The sequence below is a fragment of the Piliocolobus tephrosceles genome, chromosome 4 (genome assembly GCF_002776525.5).
Source record: "Piliocolobus tephrosceles isolate RC106 chromosome 4, ASM277652v3, whole genome shotgun sequence".
In the NCBI taxonomy this organism is placed as follows: domain Eukaryota; kingdom Metazoa; phylum Chordata; class Mammalia; order Primates; family Cercopithecidae; genus Piliocolobus; species Piliocolobus tephrosceles.
Genome location: NC_045437.1, coordinates 6,172,008 through 6,194,216, shown reverse-complemented (window position 1 = coordinate 6,194,216; position 22,209 = coordinate 6,172,008). Strand labels below are relative to the sequence as shown.

At 48.0% G+C, this 22,209-nt stretch overlaps 1 protein-coding gene across 1 annotated transcript in view; it reads right to left on the bottom strand.

Moving 5' to 3' along the window:
* Positions 1-22,209, bottom strand: part of TENT4A (terminal nucleotidyltransferase 4A) — a 43,263-nt gene that overhangs the window by 20,142 nt on the left and 912 nt on the right. Inside the window, exon 3 of the mRNA XM_023218232.2 lies at positions 21,748-22,208. Within this exon, the coding sequence (XP_023074000.2) occupies positions 21,748-22,208 (461 nt within the window). The remainder of the gene's footprint in view (positions 1-21,747; position 22,209) is intronic.

Below are 22,209 nucleotides of genomic sequence, written 5' to 3'. Positions count from 1 at the left end.
CATGGGCTCCAGGAGCTAAGGTCAGCCCTGTGGTCAGTGGCACCAGCCTATGTCATGAGTTAAGGCTGAAGCCTACACCGATGACTGCAGGAAAAGTGCTGTCGTCCTCTTTTCCTTTAAGAGATTAATTAAAGATGGAGAGAGGGGAAAGCAAATTATCCAATCCCAGGAATTATAATAAATCAAACTCACCTGCTTCCATTCTAGGACTCCTAGGAATTATAACAAATCAAACTCGCCTGTTTCCATTCTAAGTTTCACTAATCAGGCAAACAGCAGAAGACAAAACAGGGCCAATGAACAGCTGGCAAAGTGGAAGCACGTAGCACCTCTTACAGGACCCGCCAGGGGTGAGTCCAAAGGTGAGTAGCCCCGCGTCAGCCTACAGTTTGCTTCTTGTGTAAAGTTAATTTCAACTGTCTCTCACCTGAAGTATCGCCACTTTCCACCCTGCCAAAAAAGTCATTTGGAGTAAGCATTCCAAGCCACCCACAGAGGGTTTAAGGCTAGGCTGCAAGCACACACGAGACTCCAGTAGCAGCAAATAAATGCTGGGCACCCTTGCTCATGAAGCACCTGCAAATCAGGCCATCCCTGCAGCCTAATTTTATCTATCACATTTAATTTAAAAAAACATGTGTCTGGATGCGGTGGCTCACGCCTGTAATCCCAGCACTTTGGGTGGCTGAGGTGGGTGGATCACGAGTTCAGGAAATTGAGACCATCCTGGCTAAAATGGTGAAACCCCGTCTCTACTAAAAATAGAAAAAAACTTAGCTGGGCATGGTGGCACGAGCTTGTAGTCCCAGCTACCCGGGAGACTGAGGCAGGAGAATCACTTGAACCCGGGAGGCAGAGGCTGCAGTGGGCCGAGATTCCGCCACTGCACTCCAGCCTGAGCAACAGAGCAAGACTGTCTCACCCAAAAAAACAAAAAAAAAAGTAAGAAAACACGTCACCCTAACCATGGTCCCAATTCAGACAGCCACCAGTCCAGCTGTTAATAGATCCCAACATTAAAATATTTTTTCCAAACTGAACAAACTACAAGAGCTTTGAAGTAAAGCTTCTATCTTTTCAACAATTACTGAGCACCAACTACACACTAGGCATTTAACTATCTTTTCTACCAGCTCAGTAGGCCACTTTAAAGTCTGAAGTGTTACCTAAAATTTCCTACCACTTAGTAATGTAAGCAGGACTAGATATGGCACATTAGCAGGTTAATATCCACCCCAGGGAAGAGCCACAGGCCAGCCTCTCTCCATCAGCAAGAGCGTCTGGGTGGATCCCTGCACCTTCACCAGTCCCTATCACTGTCACTGCAGAGAGCTAGGCACAGTCCTGGGCTATCCATGAGAACAGCACGGGGAAGTCTGTCCACCTAAACCACTACACCACGTGGCCTCCTGTACCTCACAGTCCCGTTCCGAGGACAACAGCAGGAGAAATTTAGAGAGATTCTAACAAAGATGCAGGCTTGGAATTATTAAATAATTGGCCCAAAGTCATGGAAGAATGCCAAAGCTAGGCTGCTAAAATGCTATCCACATCCCCCAGATTTAACTCATTAAAGCACACTGTAAATAGGGCATTCCAGTTTGTCCAAATGCCACTCCAGGTTTCTGCCTGCAGAGTAGAATGTACTGTCAACTTGAAGTAACGGCAACATCAAATAGCTTTCAGGACCTGTGCAGCCACATTCACCACCCTCAGGGGCATCCCCTACGATCAGGACACGCTCAACACTCCAGGAAAGGAAGAGCACGGAGGTAACACGTGCTGCAATCTGCCTCAGACACACCAAATCAGCATAACACGGCATCCGTTTTTGTCAAATGTCTGTTCCCTTGCACAGAGAGAAGAGGGGGTGGCCTGGTATTCCTCCCCTAAAACAGGAGAGATTAATGGCGAGGCGTGGCCTGCCTGTGCTCCTAGCAGAAGGGGGGCTCAGTGGAACACGGGGCCTCCTGACCTTGGCATTGTGTCCAAACAATAAGGGGCACTAATAACCACACCTGTCTGAAATCTGTAATAAAATGGACCTAAAAGTGAGCAACTGTTGTAACAAATATTAGATAATAAGAGCCAAGAACAATTTTGTTTTGCCTTTTCAGAACAGAAAGGACACAGCCGGGGGCCTGGCCATCCATGCTTCTTGGATAAGGGCGTCAGACAAGAAGGCTCTGGCGAAGCGCCCCACTGGCCCTTCTTCGAGAGCGGGCACCAGCAAGGTGCCGCACGACGCCAGGACTGCCCACGAGGCAGAGTGTGAGACTGATGGTGGCCACCGGACAGTACCAACCATCATCATAAAGACCTCTGGGCTGACCTGGAAAGTGCCCAGCCTGCCTTCCGCTTGGCTCTCTGTGAGGCCCTCAGAGGGCGAGGGGTGGGGGCCAGGCAGCGAGGTGGAACACTGACCAGACTGAGAAAAAGTGCGCAGTAGGAGCAGCCCAACAAAACCCACATGAGGGCACTGCCCAGCCGTGCCCACCCAGTGGCCTCCCTGCAAGCGCACGATCCTGGAGGCCATCTGTGGATGGACGCAATGGCTCATTGCTCCATCTCCAGTGCCCAGAACAGCGCTTGCCTGTGCATGGAATGAATCAATCAAGTGCTGCTAAGATATTTTGCTGACCTTGTCGTTGCTCATATACATTCTCTATAAAATGACATCTAAAATTAACATTCTGAAAATATTTTACCTCTGCACTGAATAATTTGATCTGTTAGCAGAAACCATTTAAATGGCCAACTAGCCCTTTAAAAATGTAAACAGTCACTAAGCGTTTTGGATTCTCTCATTCAATATTAACATTGCCAGGACTTTGTACTGCCTTAGAAAGCTGTGCACATACCTCCACAGAAAAGCCTTGCTGACCACAGGCCATGCCACCAGTGCCAACTACGACATACCTCCTTTACTCATCTATGACTTCAAATACTGAATATACCCACTGCTTCAATTCTCCAAAAGTCTGTTACAGAAGTACATCAATGAAAAGTTTTAATCATTTTTTCTCAACAAAATAGAAATAAGTTTAGTCTTATGTTCTCACATACCAAACCTCCAGGGAATTTACAACCGGCAGGACGTCCGCATAAAAACCACACTAAAGTCTGCAATCCACAGACCAGTCATCAAAATCTTTTAAGAGCTCAATTTCAGTTCTGCTCACTAGTGTTCAGTCTCTAAATCGAAGAAATTGCTATGCATCGACCATAATAGAATATATCCCTCTGCAGTGGATCACAGAGGTGGCATCTCAGAACCAGTAGGACACAGTGACAGCCCGAGGCAGCCCCAAGGCCCTGCTGCCCCCGCCGGCATGCCATCATCCCCCTCCCCATGAGAAAGGCTGGCGGCACATCAGCTGGAAGCAGTGCCAGCCGAGAAGTGGCCTGCGCACCCTCCCCTGCAGCCTCAGGCGGCCAGTGAGACCTGGGAAGTGCCTGGGAGGGCTTTCCCAGGAGGCTTCCTAGAGAAGGAGCTGGCACATAGCCCTCTGGCCTCGCCCCCTACTCCTGACACATTAGGCTGGCACTCTCCAGCTGGGAGCTGTGAGTGGCCCAGGAAACTCCTTTATGATACAAATCTCATTCTCAGCTGAGGAGCTGAACCGACAAACTGAGGTGGGGCCGAAGGACACAACTCCAGGAACACTGCCCCCAGAACCGGGGCCAGACCTTCCAACTGCTCTGTGGTGACTTCTAGCCTCGTCTTAGATTTTGTCACCATTTTGAGTTGGCTGTGGTGTAGAAAAGAAGTAGGATCTATAAATGAAGCAAGCCTCTGATGCTTGTCTCCGCGAAGTGAAATCCTGGGACATTAGCAAGGCTCCTGCCCCACACGGAGCAGGGGCAGCTTCCTGACCCATCACCATGGAGCAAACCCTGAATGATTCATTTCCTGGTTATCTTAAGAAAAAAGGAAATGGTGACAGCAGAGTTTTTTTTTTTTTTTTTTTTAGTGAATTTTCATTTTAATCAGGAAACTACTAGAAAACAGAATTCTGAAGCATTATTTCCTAGTGTGCTTTACCAAAAATTAAAAGAGTATATCACTCTTGTTTACAATCACTACCTTACAAGAGTCCAAACCCATCAAAAGGTAATGACTGACTTCTCCATTTAGTAAATTCCCGATTTTCTGCTTTTAGTACTAAAAAGCAAGATCAGCAAGGTTTTCATATTTTAGTTATCTGGTATATGCTTGCTGTATGTATTTATGAGACCCAACTTACTGAGCTATTTTAAGAGCAAAAGAAGGATCCTACAGTTAGAGAACAAAACTATATTATTCCATAGCTAATAAAGCTATTGATGAAAACAGATGACCCATTTCAGGGCATGATTTTCGGCTTTAGAAGCTGAGCTAATGGGATTAACTGGTTTTCGAGTTTGTCCAAATTTGAATTAAAGCCAAAGCCAGGGAGGACTGGCTGGTTTTGAAGCTGGGGCCAAAGAGGTGAAGCAACTCCACCCGTCCCCTGCCTCACGCAGAGAGGGCGCTTCGTATCCCTCCCAGGGCAGAGCTGGCTCCTCCTCCATCTCAGCCCCAAGGCTCTGCCCTGCCTTCCCCCACAAGGCACAATTTCTAAGTTGTTCAAAAGTGACTTCTTTGTAGTCTACCCAAGGACAGGCAGCTGCACTGCAGTAGGTAAAGGACAAAGGAACTAAGGGGCACAAAGGCAAAGGTCACAGCCCTGAAGCCGGGACAGCCTATGTAAAATAAAACACTTCAGAAAGAACAGTGGGGCCGGAAGAAGCACACCAAACACTTCATAACCCAGGTCTCTGGGTGGGGAACACACAGGAACATACTATGGGTTTGCTTGCCCAGGACGTTCTCCTAGACTTTAAATTCAGTAGCTTCTTTTAAGCAAAGTGATGGTCAAAGGTCATTCAATGTTTAAAGGAAAGGAAACGTCACAAAAATGAACACGCCCTCCTCCGATCTGGATATAAGAAGTTTCAAGCCAGGAGTGTTGGCCCAGGTCTGCAGTCCCAGCTAGTCAGGAGGCTGATGTGGGAGGATAGGCTGAGCCCAGGATTCAAAGCTACAGTGAGTGGTGATTGCACCACTGCACTCCAGTCTGGGTAACAGTGCAAGACCCCATTTCAAAAAACAAAAAAAGGCTTCAGCGCCTTAAACCCACTGAATATGAGGAGCTGCACTCTGAAGAATGGGCGCTTCCAGGCTTCCCAACTCACTGAAATTTCACAACTCTCGACACTCAGGTATATAGTTCTGTCCATGTTAATTATGTGCCTCAGTTTACCTTTAACACCCCGTTAAATCTCATCAATCCTGAATGCCAGGGAAAAAGTGATTTTACAAACTGCATGTGAGTTCAGTTCCCAGTCTTTTCCACTAAAACGTAAAATGCGACAGAAAATACTGGAAACTCACTATTAATTTATTCTCTCCCTCTTCTTCTCCAACTCTTCCTTCAAAACCCTTAAAACGGGTGGTTTCTCAGAAATTGAAGTTCCTTACCTCAGCTCCACAATGTTCACTATGCATTTTTGCCAAAAAAAAAACAATGTCTTAGTGAAAATATTTGGAATTAACCACTGCAATTTTGTAGACTTTGTAACATGCTTTGATGCTATTACACCAAAACCACAACTGATTCAGACACTACTACGTTGCACTGATAGGGTCTGGATTAATATTTAACTTCAGGAAGAGTGGGTTGCTAGAGCAAATCTCAAGTACAGCATAATGAGGGAATGACTGCATTGCTTCTATTTTGAGGGATCAATGATCCTCTTTAAAGCATCCATTTACTGATACAGTTAATGAGCTAATTATAAATCATTTTTATTTATTTTTAATTACATTACAAGGCAACTAATACCTGCACAAATTAGAAAACCCAGAAGCAGGCCTTCAAGGCTTTTTTTTTTTTTTCTTTTTTAAATCAAGGCTCGAAAGAAGGAAAAGGACTGAAACTATAAATGCAACCCTTCGTGTTTCTAGGGCTGCCAGTCAGCTGCTTTTAGTGTCTGCCTCAGTTCCACCCACTCTGGGCAGGGAGGAGCCTATCGATGTGCCTGTCTTTCTACACAGGGGCTGTGAATGAAGCTGCAGGCTCACGTGTAAGGAGAACGCCAGGCAAGGACCCAGGAGAATCTGCTGCAGAGGGAAGGGGCACCTGACAGCTACCGACAGAAGAGGAGGGCGCACTCCCCTGGAGGAGGAGCAGGAGCTGTGAGCCTCCTGAGACAGCCAATGTTAACATGGTTAAAAAGGTTAAGACTTACTAACATTCACAAAACAGCCAGGGCAGAAGGGCTCTGCAGCTTAGGAATCAATGTGGAACTCAGATCTACAGGAATTCCACTCGACAAGTGTAAGCCTTTTTTCCCCTTCCCTCTCACATCTCTCCTGGGATGAGCCACATAGGATCCTGGAGCAGGTGATGTCCCAGGGCCAGTCAGAACCTCACCAGAGGGTGAGCAGAGGTGCCTTTGTGCGTGCTGGGGGGCACGATACTCTTTCACCCCGGTAGAGCAAACCCAAGCACACTGCAAATGCCATGCAAAGGTCCTGGGGCCACTCAGAGCAAGGAGAAACACCATAATCTCCTCTTCCCCTCAGAACAGAAAGTAAGAAAGGGCTTAAGTACCAGAAACTTGTAATAATTAAGCCACAGGAAAAATACTTAACTTGGGAATCTGCATTGGTTCTAAGCCCACTGCTAAAGAAGAAAATGAGACACCAGACCAGGATGGAGCTCCACATCTCACAAACTGAGTCGGCAGATACCCCAGCAGTGGGGCCAGAACTATTCAGAACCACCCCACACCACAGGAACCACCAGGAGCAAACCCAGGGGAGGCACCCCACCTGCTTAACATGTCCTCAACCCAGCTCAGCACAAAACAAAAAACAAAAAACAAAAAAAAGCCAAGGGGTTCAGTCTCCTAATACTGGAGTCTGAAGCAACCCACAGCGCAATCAAGGACCCACAGTCTCTGAGAGAGATTAAGGAGAGGCCAAGAAGAAGGCACTTCCTGAGCCACATCTGCTCTGGTCCACCTGCCACCCCGTCTGGCAGTGCAGCCACGGCATCACTGCTGACGACCACAGAGCACCTCTGGGTGCTCCGAGGGAACAGCGCCTGCTGTGAAACTGCATAACTGCGCCTGGAAGCTAGCACAAGCCTTGCTTGCTAGCTCAAGCAGCTGATCACTTTTGAAATGAAAGCAGCTATACTTTGTCTTTCCAGATATCCTTACACTGGATGAAAGATAAGCGATCATCTTTTGGGGCAACAATACAGAATAAGAGCCAAGAGGCTAAAAACATTAATATTCTGTGACACTACACAATATCCGCATTACCAACATTCACAATAGATCCTCCCAAATAGTCTTTGAGGCAAGTACTACTATTTTCATTTTACAGACGACAAAACTAAGACATATGGTAACTGGCCCAAGACTATACACAACCAGGACTCAAGTCTCCATCTTGAAGTCCGAGCCGCTGAGCTGGAAACCACACTCAGGAAGGAACCCAACACAGAAATAGGCCAGTCCTTTCCTAAAGAGTGAAAAGACGTAACTATAACTCCAATTATTCGGAAAATTGTGTACATCTATCTATACAATATTTTAAAGTTGTTTAAAAGAGCTTTTTAAGGACAGGAGGAAATGCCAGTAGCATTTTTTTTTTAATGCAAAATGATACATTTGCTACATATTTAAAGCAGCATTAAAAGTGACAAGAAATATGCTCAAATGTTAACAAAAAAATACTTATAGGTAGTTTCTGTATTTTCCACATTTTCTTCAATAAGTACATTATTGTTTTCATAATCCTAATAAAGGAAGCATAATCATTTCAGTTTTACTAATTCATACTGCAAGGGTCAAAGAGCAGACATCACTGTGCCCGTCTTAAGTCTTCTGTAAGAATTTGGGATCCCGTAGCCTTTACAATAAAGTCACACCAGCAGGGGCTCCCTCCGGGCTCTGCCACCCAGCACCACAGGACCTCATGCTGCTGACCCTGTGTCAGCTCCTAGCCCCGCATAGCTAAAAGGCCCCTTCGGCCGTCAAGTTCTGGGTTTGGTTTAGAAAGTTATCCCATACCCCAGACTGCAGCAGTACACGTCCCTGCCCTGCCAAAGGCAAGACCCCTGAAAAAGCTATCCCACAATCGTGAAAAACCTCCAGATGCAAAGACTAAACACCGGAAGAGCTATGTGAGGAAGGAGTTCTCTCAAGTACCCCAACCACACTAGTAAGGCCAACCAGGGTCTCTCGACCATGCCAGCTCTCAAAGGCACTGCTGCCAGGAGGCTGTGCTGAGTGGGATTCCGAGGCTACATTACATAGCCTCAGTAGAAAAAATTGTTACTATTCATTGGTGATGAATACTCATTAGCTGACATTCATCATCTGCCTGCTGTGACCAGGCATTCACTGTATGACAGGCTTCACTGAGTCTGATGAAACCACCGTCACCCCATTCTACAGGTGGCTCAGAGGCAAAGCACCTGCCTACACCTCGCAGGCGCCGTGAGAGCCCAGGCAGCAGCTGCAGCTCTGCGGCCCCTGCCCTCCACACAGTCAACCCCCTGAGGCCCCGCCAAGATGACAGAAAACAACTATTCAAGAAAAGACTATAGAAAAGGCTAGAAATCACCAATTACACAAAGTAAGTATGACTGAGTGAGAGAGAGGGAGAGAGAGAAAAGAACTCACTGGATCCAAAGATGTAAGCCAGTATTAAAGCACAGCAAGCAGATGGGATTCGTGGTCTGCAGTTATTTACCATGAGCCTCTGCGTAGCGCACCCGGTTGACACAGACAGTAGAGCTGTGGGCAGGATGATGAGATGCGGTCCCTACTCGCATTGAGTTTATATGGGAGGGACAGGGGGCATGATGGGGGAGATAAGTAGCCAAAATAAACCAAAAAGGTGCGATGCAGAAATTTAAACTGGTAACCACAGCTGTGAACTTTAGGTTGGGTGGTCAAGGAGAGCCTCCCTGATACCAAGGGGCTGGAACTGAGGCTGAGACGGGAAAGGCAATGAGCAGCCAGTTGTGGAAAGACAGGGGACAGCACTCTGTCACAAGGGACAGCAGGACGGGGCCCCCAGGTGGGACGGACTAAGAGGACACCAAGGGCACCGGCACAGCCCAAGCAGCGGAGTCTAAGACCAGGCCTGAGTGTACCTGTCCCCATGGGCCAGCTACAGAGCAGAGAGTCCGAAGCCTGGAGGAGATTCAAGATGGACCAAAAGGACTAAGCCCTCAGAAAGTCAGGATGCAGAGCCCAGGTGCCAGCAAAGGCCCCACTGCCTCCCGCTGAGCCTCGGCACTCCTGAGATGCCAGGCCCTCAGCCTGCCTGCAGCCTGGAAGGGGAGAAGGTCCCAGGGGGAGGTGTTTTGGTGAGCAACACTAGGAAGGGCTTGGGTGAGCGACATCCGTGGCATGCCAGCTGTGTGAGGGCAACACAGCAGAAAAGGGAAAGGAAGAGGGAGCCCAGCACGGAAGAGCACAGGAGCCAGGGATCAGAGAGGAAGCCCAGGATGCCCTGCTCCACAGAAAACACCGAATAAGGACACACCAAGAAAGCACAGGGTGGACAGAGACAAGGAGTGGAACAAGAGCGAAGAAGCAACTGCACTAGGGTGGCAAGTTGGGGACCAAGGCAGGCAGAGCCCATATACTAAGAGAGCTAAGGTCACCCCTGGGAGGCTGGGCCAGGCAGGACGCTCCCACTCACAGGAAGATGGGACCAGTAACAAAGTATCCAAGGCTCAAGAGAAACTCTCTGCCAGGTTAAGGCCGACCTCAGTCTACATCCTGATCCTCAAGCAAGCAACCGAGGCAGCAGCTGGGCGCGGAAGGGAGGGCGCTCAGGACAGCTGGGCAATCAAAGGCAACCGCCCATCCCTGGGGACTGGGTCTCACCTTTGATTCCACACAACCCTCCAAGCCAGAGAGGACAGGCAACACGCGTGGGTTCTGAAGCAAAGAGTGGCCCAGGCACATGGCAGATTCAAGGAGAATGACGCCAATCAGCTCTTATTTGGGACCCTGACCATTCAACACACGTGACAAAAGGCACCAACAGTGGCTCCCACCTGCAAACGCAGTGGAGGACAGTGGATGCCAGGTCAAGGTGGCGTGGCACGAGTCACAGCCAGAGGACGCTGCAGGATGCCACGTGGGACCACAGGGCTGAGCTGACCAGAGGCAATGCTGGGTATGTAGCCTCAAAGAATCTCACCAGAAGCATGAACCACGTTAGGAACTTAGAAACCTCAGACAGCAGTCCCAGGAAGCCTCCTGGTGATGAGCATGAGGTCTGTGGAATATGCTGCAAATCGTGGTTTCCCAGGCAGAGGTGAGACTGCAGACCCTTCAGGAGCCCAAGTGACTGGGGTCAGATCGTGTCCCAAGTACGACATAGGGACGCAGCTGCCCCCACATGGTGCTGTTACGAGGACTTAATGAATCCACACTGGGAAGTGCTGAGCACAGGCCCTGGCCCTCAGTAAGGGCTAGGTGCAATAGTGGTCATAACTACAACCACAGATGCTGAGAATTCGTGGACACAGAAACACCACCACTGGGCACCACAGGAGGGAGAAACAAAGGCTGAGCCTCCAACCTACACAGCCCAAGCAAACCAAGACTTCATCAAGATTTTACTCTGATGTTGCTGCACTTAGCCACTTACGGGTTTCATGTTTTATGTTCGTAGCCTCAGCAGTATCTCTTAGAAACCAGTATTTCCAACTGAAGTTAGACATCTTTCCCTTTCAAGCAAAAGTAATAATTTGGCAAATTTATGTAAAGATAAGACTTTTAATGTAGGTATTTCTACTGACCAATCCATGGGTCCATCTACACGAGCCTAGAGAGGTCCTATAGTGGCAGTCACCTAATTGTCCTTCTGGGTGGTGGGACTGAGTGACTTCAGAGCTTTCTGCTTTAAAAAACCAACCATGAATCAGTTTTATAAAAACAATGTCATTATTTTTTAGTTAGCACGAAGCACTCTTAGAAACAACCTCTAGCTCTAAAGCGATCAGCAAATGGCAGTGTAAGAGGGCACACACAGCAGGTGGTCCCCAGCCTCACAAAACAGCCTCTCTCCAACTGGTGATGACAGCACCAGGTCCTCCTGTTGGGTTGAGAGAAGTCACCCTCAGAATCCTCTTGGGAAAATTAGGGCACCAACTGTCCATCCCTGGAGTCTCTGAATCATTCGGAGACTGGGCAGGCCCTCAGATAGCATCAGCATCTCTCCTGAGAAGCCAGACATCACTTCTCTGGACCCAGAGACGACTGGAACTCAGCATAATTGTTTCCCCCTTTTTTTTTTTTTTTTTGAGATGGAGTCTCGCTCTGTCGCCCAGGCTGGAGTGCAGTGGCGTGATCCCGGCTCACTGCAACCTCCGCCTCCTAAGTTCAAGGGATTCTCCTGCCTCAGCCTCCCAAGTAACTGGGACTACAAGTGCTTGCCATCACACCCAGAGAATTTTTTGTATTTTTAGTAGAGACGGGGTTTCACCGTGTTAGCCAGAATGGTCTCGATCTCCTGAACTCGTGATCCACTCCCCTCGGCGTCCCAAAGTGCTGGGATTACAGGTATGAACCACTGCACCCAGCCTGTTTTCCTCTTTATTAGCTTACCTCTTTGGACAATTCTCGCTTTGCTCTACATCTGCGGTGGCTAAAGAGGCAGGCTATGGAGTGAGACTACCTGGACTCCAACGGCAGCTTTACACCTACCAGCTGTGTGACCCCAGGCCAGCTATGCTGAGAACAGCCTCTCCCAGGAGGGTGGCAGGAGACACTGCATAAAGGATGAGGGCTCAGTCAGGCCAGCAGAGATTACTACTGTGGCTAGGACTGTACACCACTCACTTGATGGCAGCAAAGGAAAAGCTGAGGTCTCCACCTGTTAAGGGAGGCTCTGTGAACAGCAAGTCATCTTCCCCAACCACAGGCCTTATTATTTTATTCTAAAACCAATCCTAAAAGACTCTTTCTACTCAACAAGTCCGCAAGCTTCAGTTCATTCCATGCTTTCATCTCCCTGGACAGTTCCCATAGGTTCACATCTTTAGAGTGTGGTCTTGGCGCTCTATCCTTCCACCCATCACACTTGTCCTTCAGCATGAACATCAGTCTCTTGTGAGTCAGAACCACAAACTCTAGATAGATTCACCTTTTTGATTTCTTCCATGAGGTAACTCGTAATCACACTTTAGAATTTCTTTGCATTTCACAGGACATGCAAGGTATCCTTTTCTATGTTTTTGGCCATCATTTCATCGTTGTCCTTCCATTTTTTATAATGTTTTACATAAGTTTAGAGATAATGCCCATAACCAAAATACATTTTACTGTGTTGCGCCACGGGCCCATCTCTGCCCATTCACAGAGGTCTCGCGTGGCTCTTCACTCCAGTGCCCTCTCTGCGGGGGTGTGGGAAGGAGCCCAGACTTGCACACCATGCAGATCTGCATCTGGGCACCAGAGCCTTTATTTTCTAGTAGCGCCTTGGGCAAGACGCTTCAATCACTTAATGCTTAATTTTTCTTTCTTGAAAATGAGTTATTGCCCAGGATTGCGAGATTGCAGGTCAAGCCCCCAACGCAGCAGTGCTGAGGCGGCTGCGCTGCCAGTTCTGCTTTGTCTTTCAACTGCCGTCAGATAAAACAGCGAGTAAACAGCTAATCAGATGCTCCACTTTTCATAGAATGCAACTTCTAAGAATACTCCAGGTGACAGAAATCCCACTCCTGCACTGCAGCCTCCCTCCAGGCCAGTTCTGGAACACCTCGAGAAAGCACGAACCCAGAGCCTACTACTGCACAGGACTGGCTTCCCTCCGAAATCCTCAACACTCCCCAACCCCAGAGCTGTCAACTTTGTCCTGCGGTGGCTGTCAAAGCACTCCACCACATCTGAATCTAATCGCTTTAGGAACACAAAGCAAAAGGCCCTGTACCAACATATTTGAACCATACTTGTAGAATGAGTTGCTAGGTTCCATCCCCCACATGTTAGCGACGTCTGGTTCACTGAACACTGTTAGGAATAAAGTGTCCAGATGTCAGCCGTGAACTGACACTTCCACGTGCAGCACCTTTTGCCAGGTCATGTCAGCCTGTCAAGGCTTCAGTTTTCTATCTACAAAACAGGAGTTATATCACTCATTTCATGGGTCAGCTCTGGGAACTCTAGGAGCAAACTCACGCAGAGAGCTAAGCCAAAAGAGCCCCACAGACATGAGCCACAGTGGTGCTGGTGACCAGGAAGGATGTTCGGAGAAGGAAGTGACCGTCTGCACCATCATTAACCTGCGTGCAAAAACGCTGAGAGACCTAGCGCCTGCACGCTGGACTGGAGACACTCCAGGTCACAGTAGTTTCTCCATGTTGCTCTGTGTTGCACTGCTATGAACCTATTTTATGCTTTATGTGCTATTAAAACAGTGGCTGTTTGAAAAGGATTTGCATTGGAAACTCAAACAATTTCTAGAGCTTTCACAGTGGTAACTTGCTGAGTAACACAGCTTTTACTGTTGTATGAGTTTCAATTTATTTCAGCGTTACTGAATCAAACACTGTTTCAAATAGAGTCTAAACTTACTGCAGTTCAGAGCTGTCTAAATATATGGCCATTTAAATTTTAATTAAAAGTAAATAAAGTTAAAATTCAGCTCCTCAGTTGCATTTGTCACATTTCAAGTGCTCAAAAGTCACATATGGCCAGTGGCTACTGTATTAGTGCAAAACTAGAATTATTCCATCTCCACAGGAAGCTCTACTGGACAGCGATGTTCTAGTTGCCTTCTTAATGTTCTCTGGCCCTTAATTTTGTTTTCCTTAACTATACACAGAACACTATGTTAAAAGCTGCAAGAGTCCACTGTTTCTACTATGTGCACAAAATAAAAAAAAAAAAAACCTTAACTAACTTTAAACGAGTTACACAGAATAGCACATTCACCCCTGACCAAATAAGTCGAGAGTACCCCTGCCTCTAGGGAGATGAGATTCTTATTTAAAGCTGTAGAAGAGTGCTGATGTACCTTCAGAACAGGTTAAAAAAAAAAAAAAAAAAACTAAAACACAAAACTAGAACAGATATTATTAAGGCATTGTTAAAACGTTTTACAAATAGAAAGGTATCTTTCAATTCATAACACCCCTCCAGCCCCTGACTCTCAAGACTCAGAACATTCAGTCTTTAGCAGTTTTCACTTTGATCTGAAAGTAAAAGTTGTATTTTCAAAAAACCAAGAAAAAGGCTTTTCCCGTCCAGCTGGCAAGGAGGACTTAATTTTTGGTTTCAATTTCCTTAAAGAGAGGAGAAAAGGGCAGCGGTGGCCTTTTTAATCTCTTGCATGACAACTCACAGAGTGCTTCCAAGTCTTTCCTGTGCTCTAAGGTGGGTGCCACAGGCTCTGCTTCACAGGTGGGGAAACTGAGGCTCAAGTTAGAAACCATGGCGAAACCAGGCAAAGCCAGACCCGTGAGTGTGTGACATGGGCTGATGGAGCTAGGCTCTTCAGAGCCAAGCACGTGGCTCCCAGTGCTCAGAAATGGACTTCACCCAGCAGGTTTAAAGCAGAAACATCAAAATAATTCAACTTTTCATTTCCCTTAAACTATTACATCCTACCATTCCTTCAGATCAACAGGATTCTAGAAATGTTACACTGATCTGAAATCTTTTTCAAACGGAAAGATAGAAACCACCTAACACCCACATCCTAGCATTCAGAAACCAATTCCAATCTTAAGCCACGGGAGAGCCTAACTGGTTATGCACAGCAGCTGATTTAGGAAAGAAAAAGATCACAAGCCCACAACAAAAAGGCATGTTGTTGATAATCAAAGACATTCTCTGCCAACAGCCACCCTCGGAGCTGCTCCCATCTAGCCCACCCTGTCAGCTAAGAGATGGATAAACTTCTGCAGAGATCCACCCAGCCCAGGCGCAGATGTGGTCCACTCCCTGGCTCACTGCCAGCAAATGCAGTGCACATCACCAGAGTACAGGACACCAGGGACAGGCTCACAGTGCACTCTCTAGGTGGCCCAATGGTGGACAACTCATCTCCATACTTCTCCAGACTTTCTAACTGTTCATAGTTAGGTATTAATTTTTATAATAAGAGCGAGCAGTTAAAACTAAATGGTGATGTTTTTCAAATACAGTATAGAATTTTCCTGAATGTTTTCTGCTCTTGCATTCTATATTGTAAAACAGAACATTAGTTTAGCCACCCTCCAGGAAGGAAAGCAGATACACTGCAACAGACTTTATTTTTTAAAATTCTAAGACAAACAACAAAAGTTTCCCTTAGAATTTGGTTTATGAATACTCTGCAGACTTGCCATCCCCCACCTGCCCTCCTGAGTTGGCAGATCCTCTTTCTGCTCTTCTTTCTTGGGAGATACTTACTTAGTGGCTACCGTGTGCTTGGCACTAAGAATGCAGGCTACAATACAGCTCCTCCTTCCCTGAGGAGACTCAGGAGGGCAGTGGGGTCAGCTTTGTCACAGCAGCAGTAACTCCACAAGAGCCAAACACTCAGAGGGGCTCAGGAAGGGACAGAGGGAAGAACCACATGGGAGTTTTCTTGTCCCTCCTGAAGGAGGCAAGGTGCTCTGAAGCCAAGGGTCTGGGGAAGCCAACATTCCTACGAACCTGGGCTTGCAGGACAAATGTCCCCCACACCTTCTGCAAAGATGGACTGCTATGAACTTAAGAGAATGTTCCAGAGGTGACTCTTGGGTAAGTCATCAACCCCCACCTGCATAGGAATGACCCTTTTCCTAATCTAGCCAATGCAGGACACCTCACAAACAGGACTTTTCAATCACCGTAGTTTCATATATTCACACGGCTTTCCTGCAAACTTTTCTTAAATGACGTATTTTAAAGAATGTCCATCTGAGTGCAGCACAGAAAGGTTCTCCTGGTTATGGTGGCTGCCTGAGTTCAGCAGTAACCACCAAGTGACAGGACGGAACTGGCAATCTGCAAGAGTCATCGCGATGGGCTGGAGTCCAGTCAGGGGAAAAGTGTTGGACAAGAAGAACCACAACCTCCTCATCAACCGATTCCATGTCAGGGGAAGTCTACCCACAGAAGAACCTCCTCCCAAGGTCCTACACCCTACTCCTTGGAACCTGTGGCTCTGATGAGGTTATCACACCATGATCATGTTATATTACTACATGACCTTCAGGTAGGCAGGTTATTTGCAGGAGCCTGACTCAATCACACAAGCCCATAGAGGCAGGGGGCTTCCTCCAGCTGGCGGGAAACGTCAGAGAAATTCAAAGTACCTTGCGTTGCAGATGGAATCCAGGTGGCCTTAAGAAGCTAAGAGAGCCCTACCCAATTCCCCTGCTGGCAGCTAGCAAGCAATCAAGGACTTCGATCCTGCAAGGAGCTGAATTCTAACAATAACAGGAATGCGCTGGTAAGAGGACCCTGAGTGCCAGCTGAGAACACAGCTGGCCAACACCCTTCAGCCTTGCAAAAAAGCCTGAGCAGAGAACCCAGCCCAGCCATCCCTGATCTGACACACAGAACCCACAAGACCATAAATGAGTGTTCTTCTACGCCTCTGAGCTTATGCTAATTTGCTACACAGCAACAGAGAACTACCACAACATAGAAATCTCAAAAATAGGATGTTGCATGAGTGTACATCCCCAGTGCTGGGAGAAAAGGCATCCTGGCCACCTCACTCAGGCACACATTCACAACAGGTCAGGTAATTTGGACACCTGTCAGCACTGACTGAGGCCACCTCTCCGCCCTCCCTGAGATGCTCTCAAGGCAGGTTCAGAGTCGCAGCTTTCAAAGAGGGCGAGGCTTGCCATCCAATTCACTGCAGAGAAGAGAAAGCACTGACAAGTCAGCCACACCTCCTAGAAAGGGCCTCTCCACAGCAGCACCGTAACTTCTTCAATCTTCTACGAGTCTGGGTGGTCTGACTCTGCCAACTCCACCGTTAGTCCAAATTCTGGCTGCATCCTCAAAACTCAAGTTTCTGAATTTGAATATCAAGGTTTTTTTTCTTTTTCCTTAAACAACCTTTTTTACTCCACAACTACAAAATCAGATCCTAAACCATATGACCTAACCGAGGCATAAAAAGTTCTTATTTTCCAAGGATAACCATTAACTCTTCTCCCACAGGACACTTACATGAATCCATTTAAAAAGAAGACAAAATCTCATATTAAATCGTGACCAAAGACAGTTTGAGACTTTACCTTGAGACACAAATCTTAGAACTTTTTACTTTAAAATATTTACTTGAAATTACTTTAAAAAATTATGTCACAAACATGCATTAAATATTTCTGAGAAAAAGCAAATGACACTGTTGTTCCATCACACGCTCACAGCAGCAAGACAGACAGAACCCAATTTGCTTCACTCTGACTTCCACCGCATGAGCATTAAGCCTTTTTTTTTTTTTTTTTTTGGAGAAAAGATTAGAGGCCTCTCATTCCCAGTCAGTTTAATACTCCAACCCTCCTTTTCCAGAGTCTGTCATGCCCTCCCGGGCAGCCCCTCCTCCAAGTGTTAGCTGTCCTGACCTGGCCAGTCCTCATCTATCAGTGACCAGACATGCGGTGCAAGCAGTTCTCCAGCAAAACTTTCCTCAACTCCAGCACAGCCTGTGTCTTGCACTCGATTTTCAATTTCACCTTGTGGAGCTTGGCAATGGAACAAAAGACAGGAACAAGTGATGCTATTACTAAATGGGAGGAGTGTTGGAAGAGTTTAATTTATGAAATTATGAAATTAATCCCTCCTCCTCCTCCAACAGTGCAGGAGCAAGTATCTGCTTAGTGTGATCATGCACACTTCTCTCCACAAGCTTATACCTCTGGGACTCAGATAGTGCAACTCAGAAAACAAGGTCCACACGTGCCACCACCATCCTTTACAGCAGGTCTCACGACACCCTTTCTCATGTATCCTGAACACTCACAGGAAGGTATGGGAGGGAAAGGCCCCTAGAGTGATGCCTCCCGTGCTCTGCAGCAGGCCCTGCTGAGCATCACAAGGATGTTCCAGACAGGTCACACCTGCTCTACCTTATGTCAGTGAGGTCAGGCTAGGGGGGGGGGGGATCCTGGTTGCACCTCCAAGCTCTGACTCCTTTGCAAGAAAAAATCGAAAAAAACATGCACCAAGTTGGAAACAACTCTCACCAGGGGCCTTGTAGGGTACGGCTGACCATGTTCTATGCTGACAGTGGTCGGTCTCATATGTCAAACTAAGAATTTCCTTTGAGTTAATAGAAAGATATTAAAAGATGAGATTAAATATCAAGAAACCTGCAGAAAGGAAGCTGCATACACCTGCTACACACTGCAGGCACACCTGAGATGGCACAGCCTTCGAAAGGCCAAACTCTGAATAGAAGCTGTTCAGAGCCCGGGACACCTGCACATGTCTTCGTTCAACTACACTCTTCCTGGGTCTCTGTAACACACCAGTCAGGATGTGGCCAAATATCTGAAGGCCATGCTCACACTCTCACTTATGCAAGACTTTTAACCTGAAGAGGTTTACCAAAGCTGCTAGAATGACCATGGCAAAGTAACAACAGCCCAAAGCCCTGCTGGGTCAGGGCATGAGAGCACGTGCAAGCAACAGCAGCCAGAGGCTGGGATGCAACGGGCCCAGGGCCTGTCCACACACCTGCCCAACATCTCAAGGTCAGAAGCCCAGGTCAACAGCAGAGCTCACGCTAAGCACACCATTCCCAAAACAAAGGCTTGGGATTTCAAGCAAACAATGGAATAAGAACCAGAGCCAAAAGGAGCATTTCACCTCCTCTCCTTTGAAGGTTCTTGCACCAATCGCTGTCCTCTTTCACCTGCTTTTTCTTCATCCTACTTGAGCAGAAGGCAGACTGGCAGTCTCACAAGGCCAAGCCACCAGGCAAAGTGTCCAAGGACAGAAAACTCCACCCCAGAAAAGGACAAATAGTGCGGGTTGCCACATGGGCTACCAGGCAAAGACCCAACTGGGTTCAGCCAGTGCTCTGCAGCAGGCTCATCCTCCCATGAGGAACGCACACTGCATTTTCAGAAGTGCATGTCCTGGGACTATAACACAACCCTAAGCAACATCCCAGCAACAAGATCCTTTACTATTGGTCAGCTCAGGTGTGCCTTTAAAACTCAGTTATTTCCTTCTCTAAGCCACAACTAAAAGACTTTTTGGTGGCCTTTCTCAACACTCTGGGTAAGCTGATGGCCAGAAGAAAGTTCTAGACAGAACTATTTCTTGATACGAAAAGGTTGGTTCATGTAGGACCAACAGGCCATGTGGAAATGATCACTGATGGAACCTTACCTCCTCTAGTCACAGGCCCAACTCTACCACTGCTTAGGTTTACTTCTGAAAGAGCAGCTGGAGTAGCAGCCCAAGCAGAGGTCACCGTGCCCTTCTAGGCCCATAGCAGGTAGTCCTCACAGGCCCCTTTGGGCAGAGACGGCAGGAAGTGGATGCACCCAGGGCCATATTGGAGGCATGGTACACACTACCCGGAGACAGGCAAGGAGAGGTCTCCAGCAAAGGTGAAAAGGAAGGTTCCAAGAGCATGACTGCAACATCAAACCAGACCTCCTGGCGGGCTTCAGAGCCCTCTCTTGTGCCCTACACCATACTGCCTTACAGCTGGGTTCTAACAGGTTGGCAAGGGGTGGGGCATGAGGCCAGGGGCCAGGACCCAGGGCCATCTGAGTAGCAGAGCCCTGGAGGTGTTGCTGAGTTTTAGGCTTTAGACTTTAATGTGGGGGACTGGAGATGGAGATTGGAGATTGGAGGTGACATCGGAGGGTGAAAGGGAACCTGACCAGATCTGCCGGCAGAGAAGATCACCGCATTAGCAGTGATGGGAAAGGACTCAAGCAGGACCAGAGTGCATCGAAGGCACCTCCACCTGCTTGAGCAATCTCCACAGAGGTAACAAGAGCCTGCCTGAGGATGAGATGTGGAGAGATTAAAAGGGCGAAACGAACAGCATCTGATGATTGGGCGTGGGTGACGAAGAGTGTGAGAGGGGACCTGCACAACTGAGCAGGGTACTCTTGTGCTCTAGGCAGGGGGCACTTGTAGGCAGGTTTCAGGATGGGTCAAGATCATGAGATTGTCTCCATATCGTCCCTGCACCAGATCCCCAGATCCTAACACAGCACCTGACCCTAGTGGGCTCATTCACTAACAAAAGCAACACGACCTACTGAGGCTGACTAGTTACCAGGAGAAAATAGCTTGGGGAGTCCAAGTGAGATGCATGGGGCCTGATGCGCTACCGCTAAGAGCAGAGACACAACCCAAGACTTGCAGAGATGGTGTGTCTATCTGTTTTTTCTAGTGCTAAGAGACACGGAGCCCATTCCAGTTCCATAACAGGCTGGAAGCCTAAAGGTCCTCCCAAGCGAGCCCTGAGGTATACATTACTATACATCAAGAAGAAACTGCTTCCAACCACCTGCTCTCAGAAAGTTCTACAGGTAAGAACTGGAGGGAGAGGAGTCTGCCCTCCCGCCAGTGTCTGCAATGCATGTTTACACTTCAGGGAATTTAGAAGGTATCACTTGTAGCCCAAGCCAGGTGAAAAAAGTTACAGAACATGCAGCTATTACGGTGTATCACACGCTTTAAAGAAGTATCAACTCTGTTTCCCGACATACTTCACATGAGAAAGAGTTATAAGAAAAAGTGTTCTATAACAACTCCCAACATCTAGCAATTGTGGTTATTCGTAGGACTTTACTGCATGTAACAACCCTCATACCCCGGCAAATCCTTCTTTTTTAAATTGGGGGAAAAATCGTGCAAGGAAAATTTATCATTTAAGTCTTAAAATACTGACATACAACCCACACATAAATTATTTCCAGACGCTCAGAAAAGCCCAAAATGGCAAAGGGGCTGCGTCAACAGCACCACACCTGAACAGCCTCACCTGGGGCAATTCCAAGCCCACACACACCACCTTTGCTTTCATTCCTTGCCGTCTGTAGGTGCACTAAATGTAAGTAGAGCCTCTAATTCCCTCCAGGCGGATGTGGAAGTATTGAAAATAATAATGGCATCTTCCAAAGAATAGGTATATATGACATATGTTTTTTTCTTTGAATTAAGCCAATATTTATATACTATGCTTTTGTTAACTGCAGTACGAAATTAAAGCACACAACCCCCCCCAAAATGAATCACCTCTAAGTTGACAGTTAAAGTTTTGTTTTAAATGAAATAAAAAAAAGGTTAATATTTACCTTCGACGTGATCTGAGCTCCTAGCGATACTAAATTATGCAACTTAACTTAATGAAACTCCACACTTATCTATGCCCCACTTTAACAAGGGGTTCCTCACTTGCCCGGAGGCGGGGTGCAGGGGGAGAGTCGATTTCCCTTTCCAGTCTCAAGAGTAAAAAGACAAATACCTGCAGGTCCTATTCAGCAGCCCCTTTCTTGCACTGTTACTTGCAGGATCTGGGCAAGTCACTCCATTATAAAGGAGTTTCATATTAGCAAGAAAAAAAAAAACAAAAACTTTCAGAGCAGAGTCGGGCCTTGGCCTTCAACATGCATCCTCCAGAAGAAGCCCGGGCGCCTGTAACCGGTGTCTGCACCGCGGGCACCGGCCAGGACCATTGTCCCCGCCCCCGCCCCCGCGGCTGCCCCGCGCACTCACCCCTGGATGCCCGGGCTGTACGCGCGGCTCTTCCACGGGGTGCCGGGCCGCGGTGCCTGGGCCCCGGGGCCGCCTCCTCCGCTGAGAGCAGCCGCGCGGCTGCCGGACAGCAGGTAGTTGAGGCCGTAGGTGCTGGCCTTGTTCTCGCGTTTCCGGCGACCCGGGTGGAACTGGTGCTGCGACGGGGAGCCAGCGGGCGCAGGGCCGCGCGGCCCGGGGTGCCCGTTGGCTGTGCCGGGGGCGCTGGGCGCGCCGTCGGCGAAGTTGAAGAAGGAGCCGCCGCGGCCGCCGCCCGGCCGGCCCAGCGAGGCGCTGCTGGAGGACGACGACGAGCAGCCGGGGCTCTCGGTGCCCGACTCTGCGTTGGACGAGGACGACGACGAGGACGACAGCGACGGAGACTTGTGCAAGCGCCGCGCGCCCTCGGCCGCGGGCCCCAGCGCCGTCAGCAACGCGGGGGGC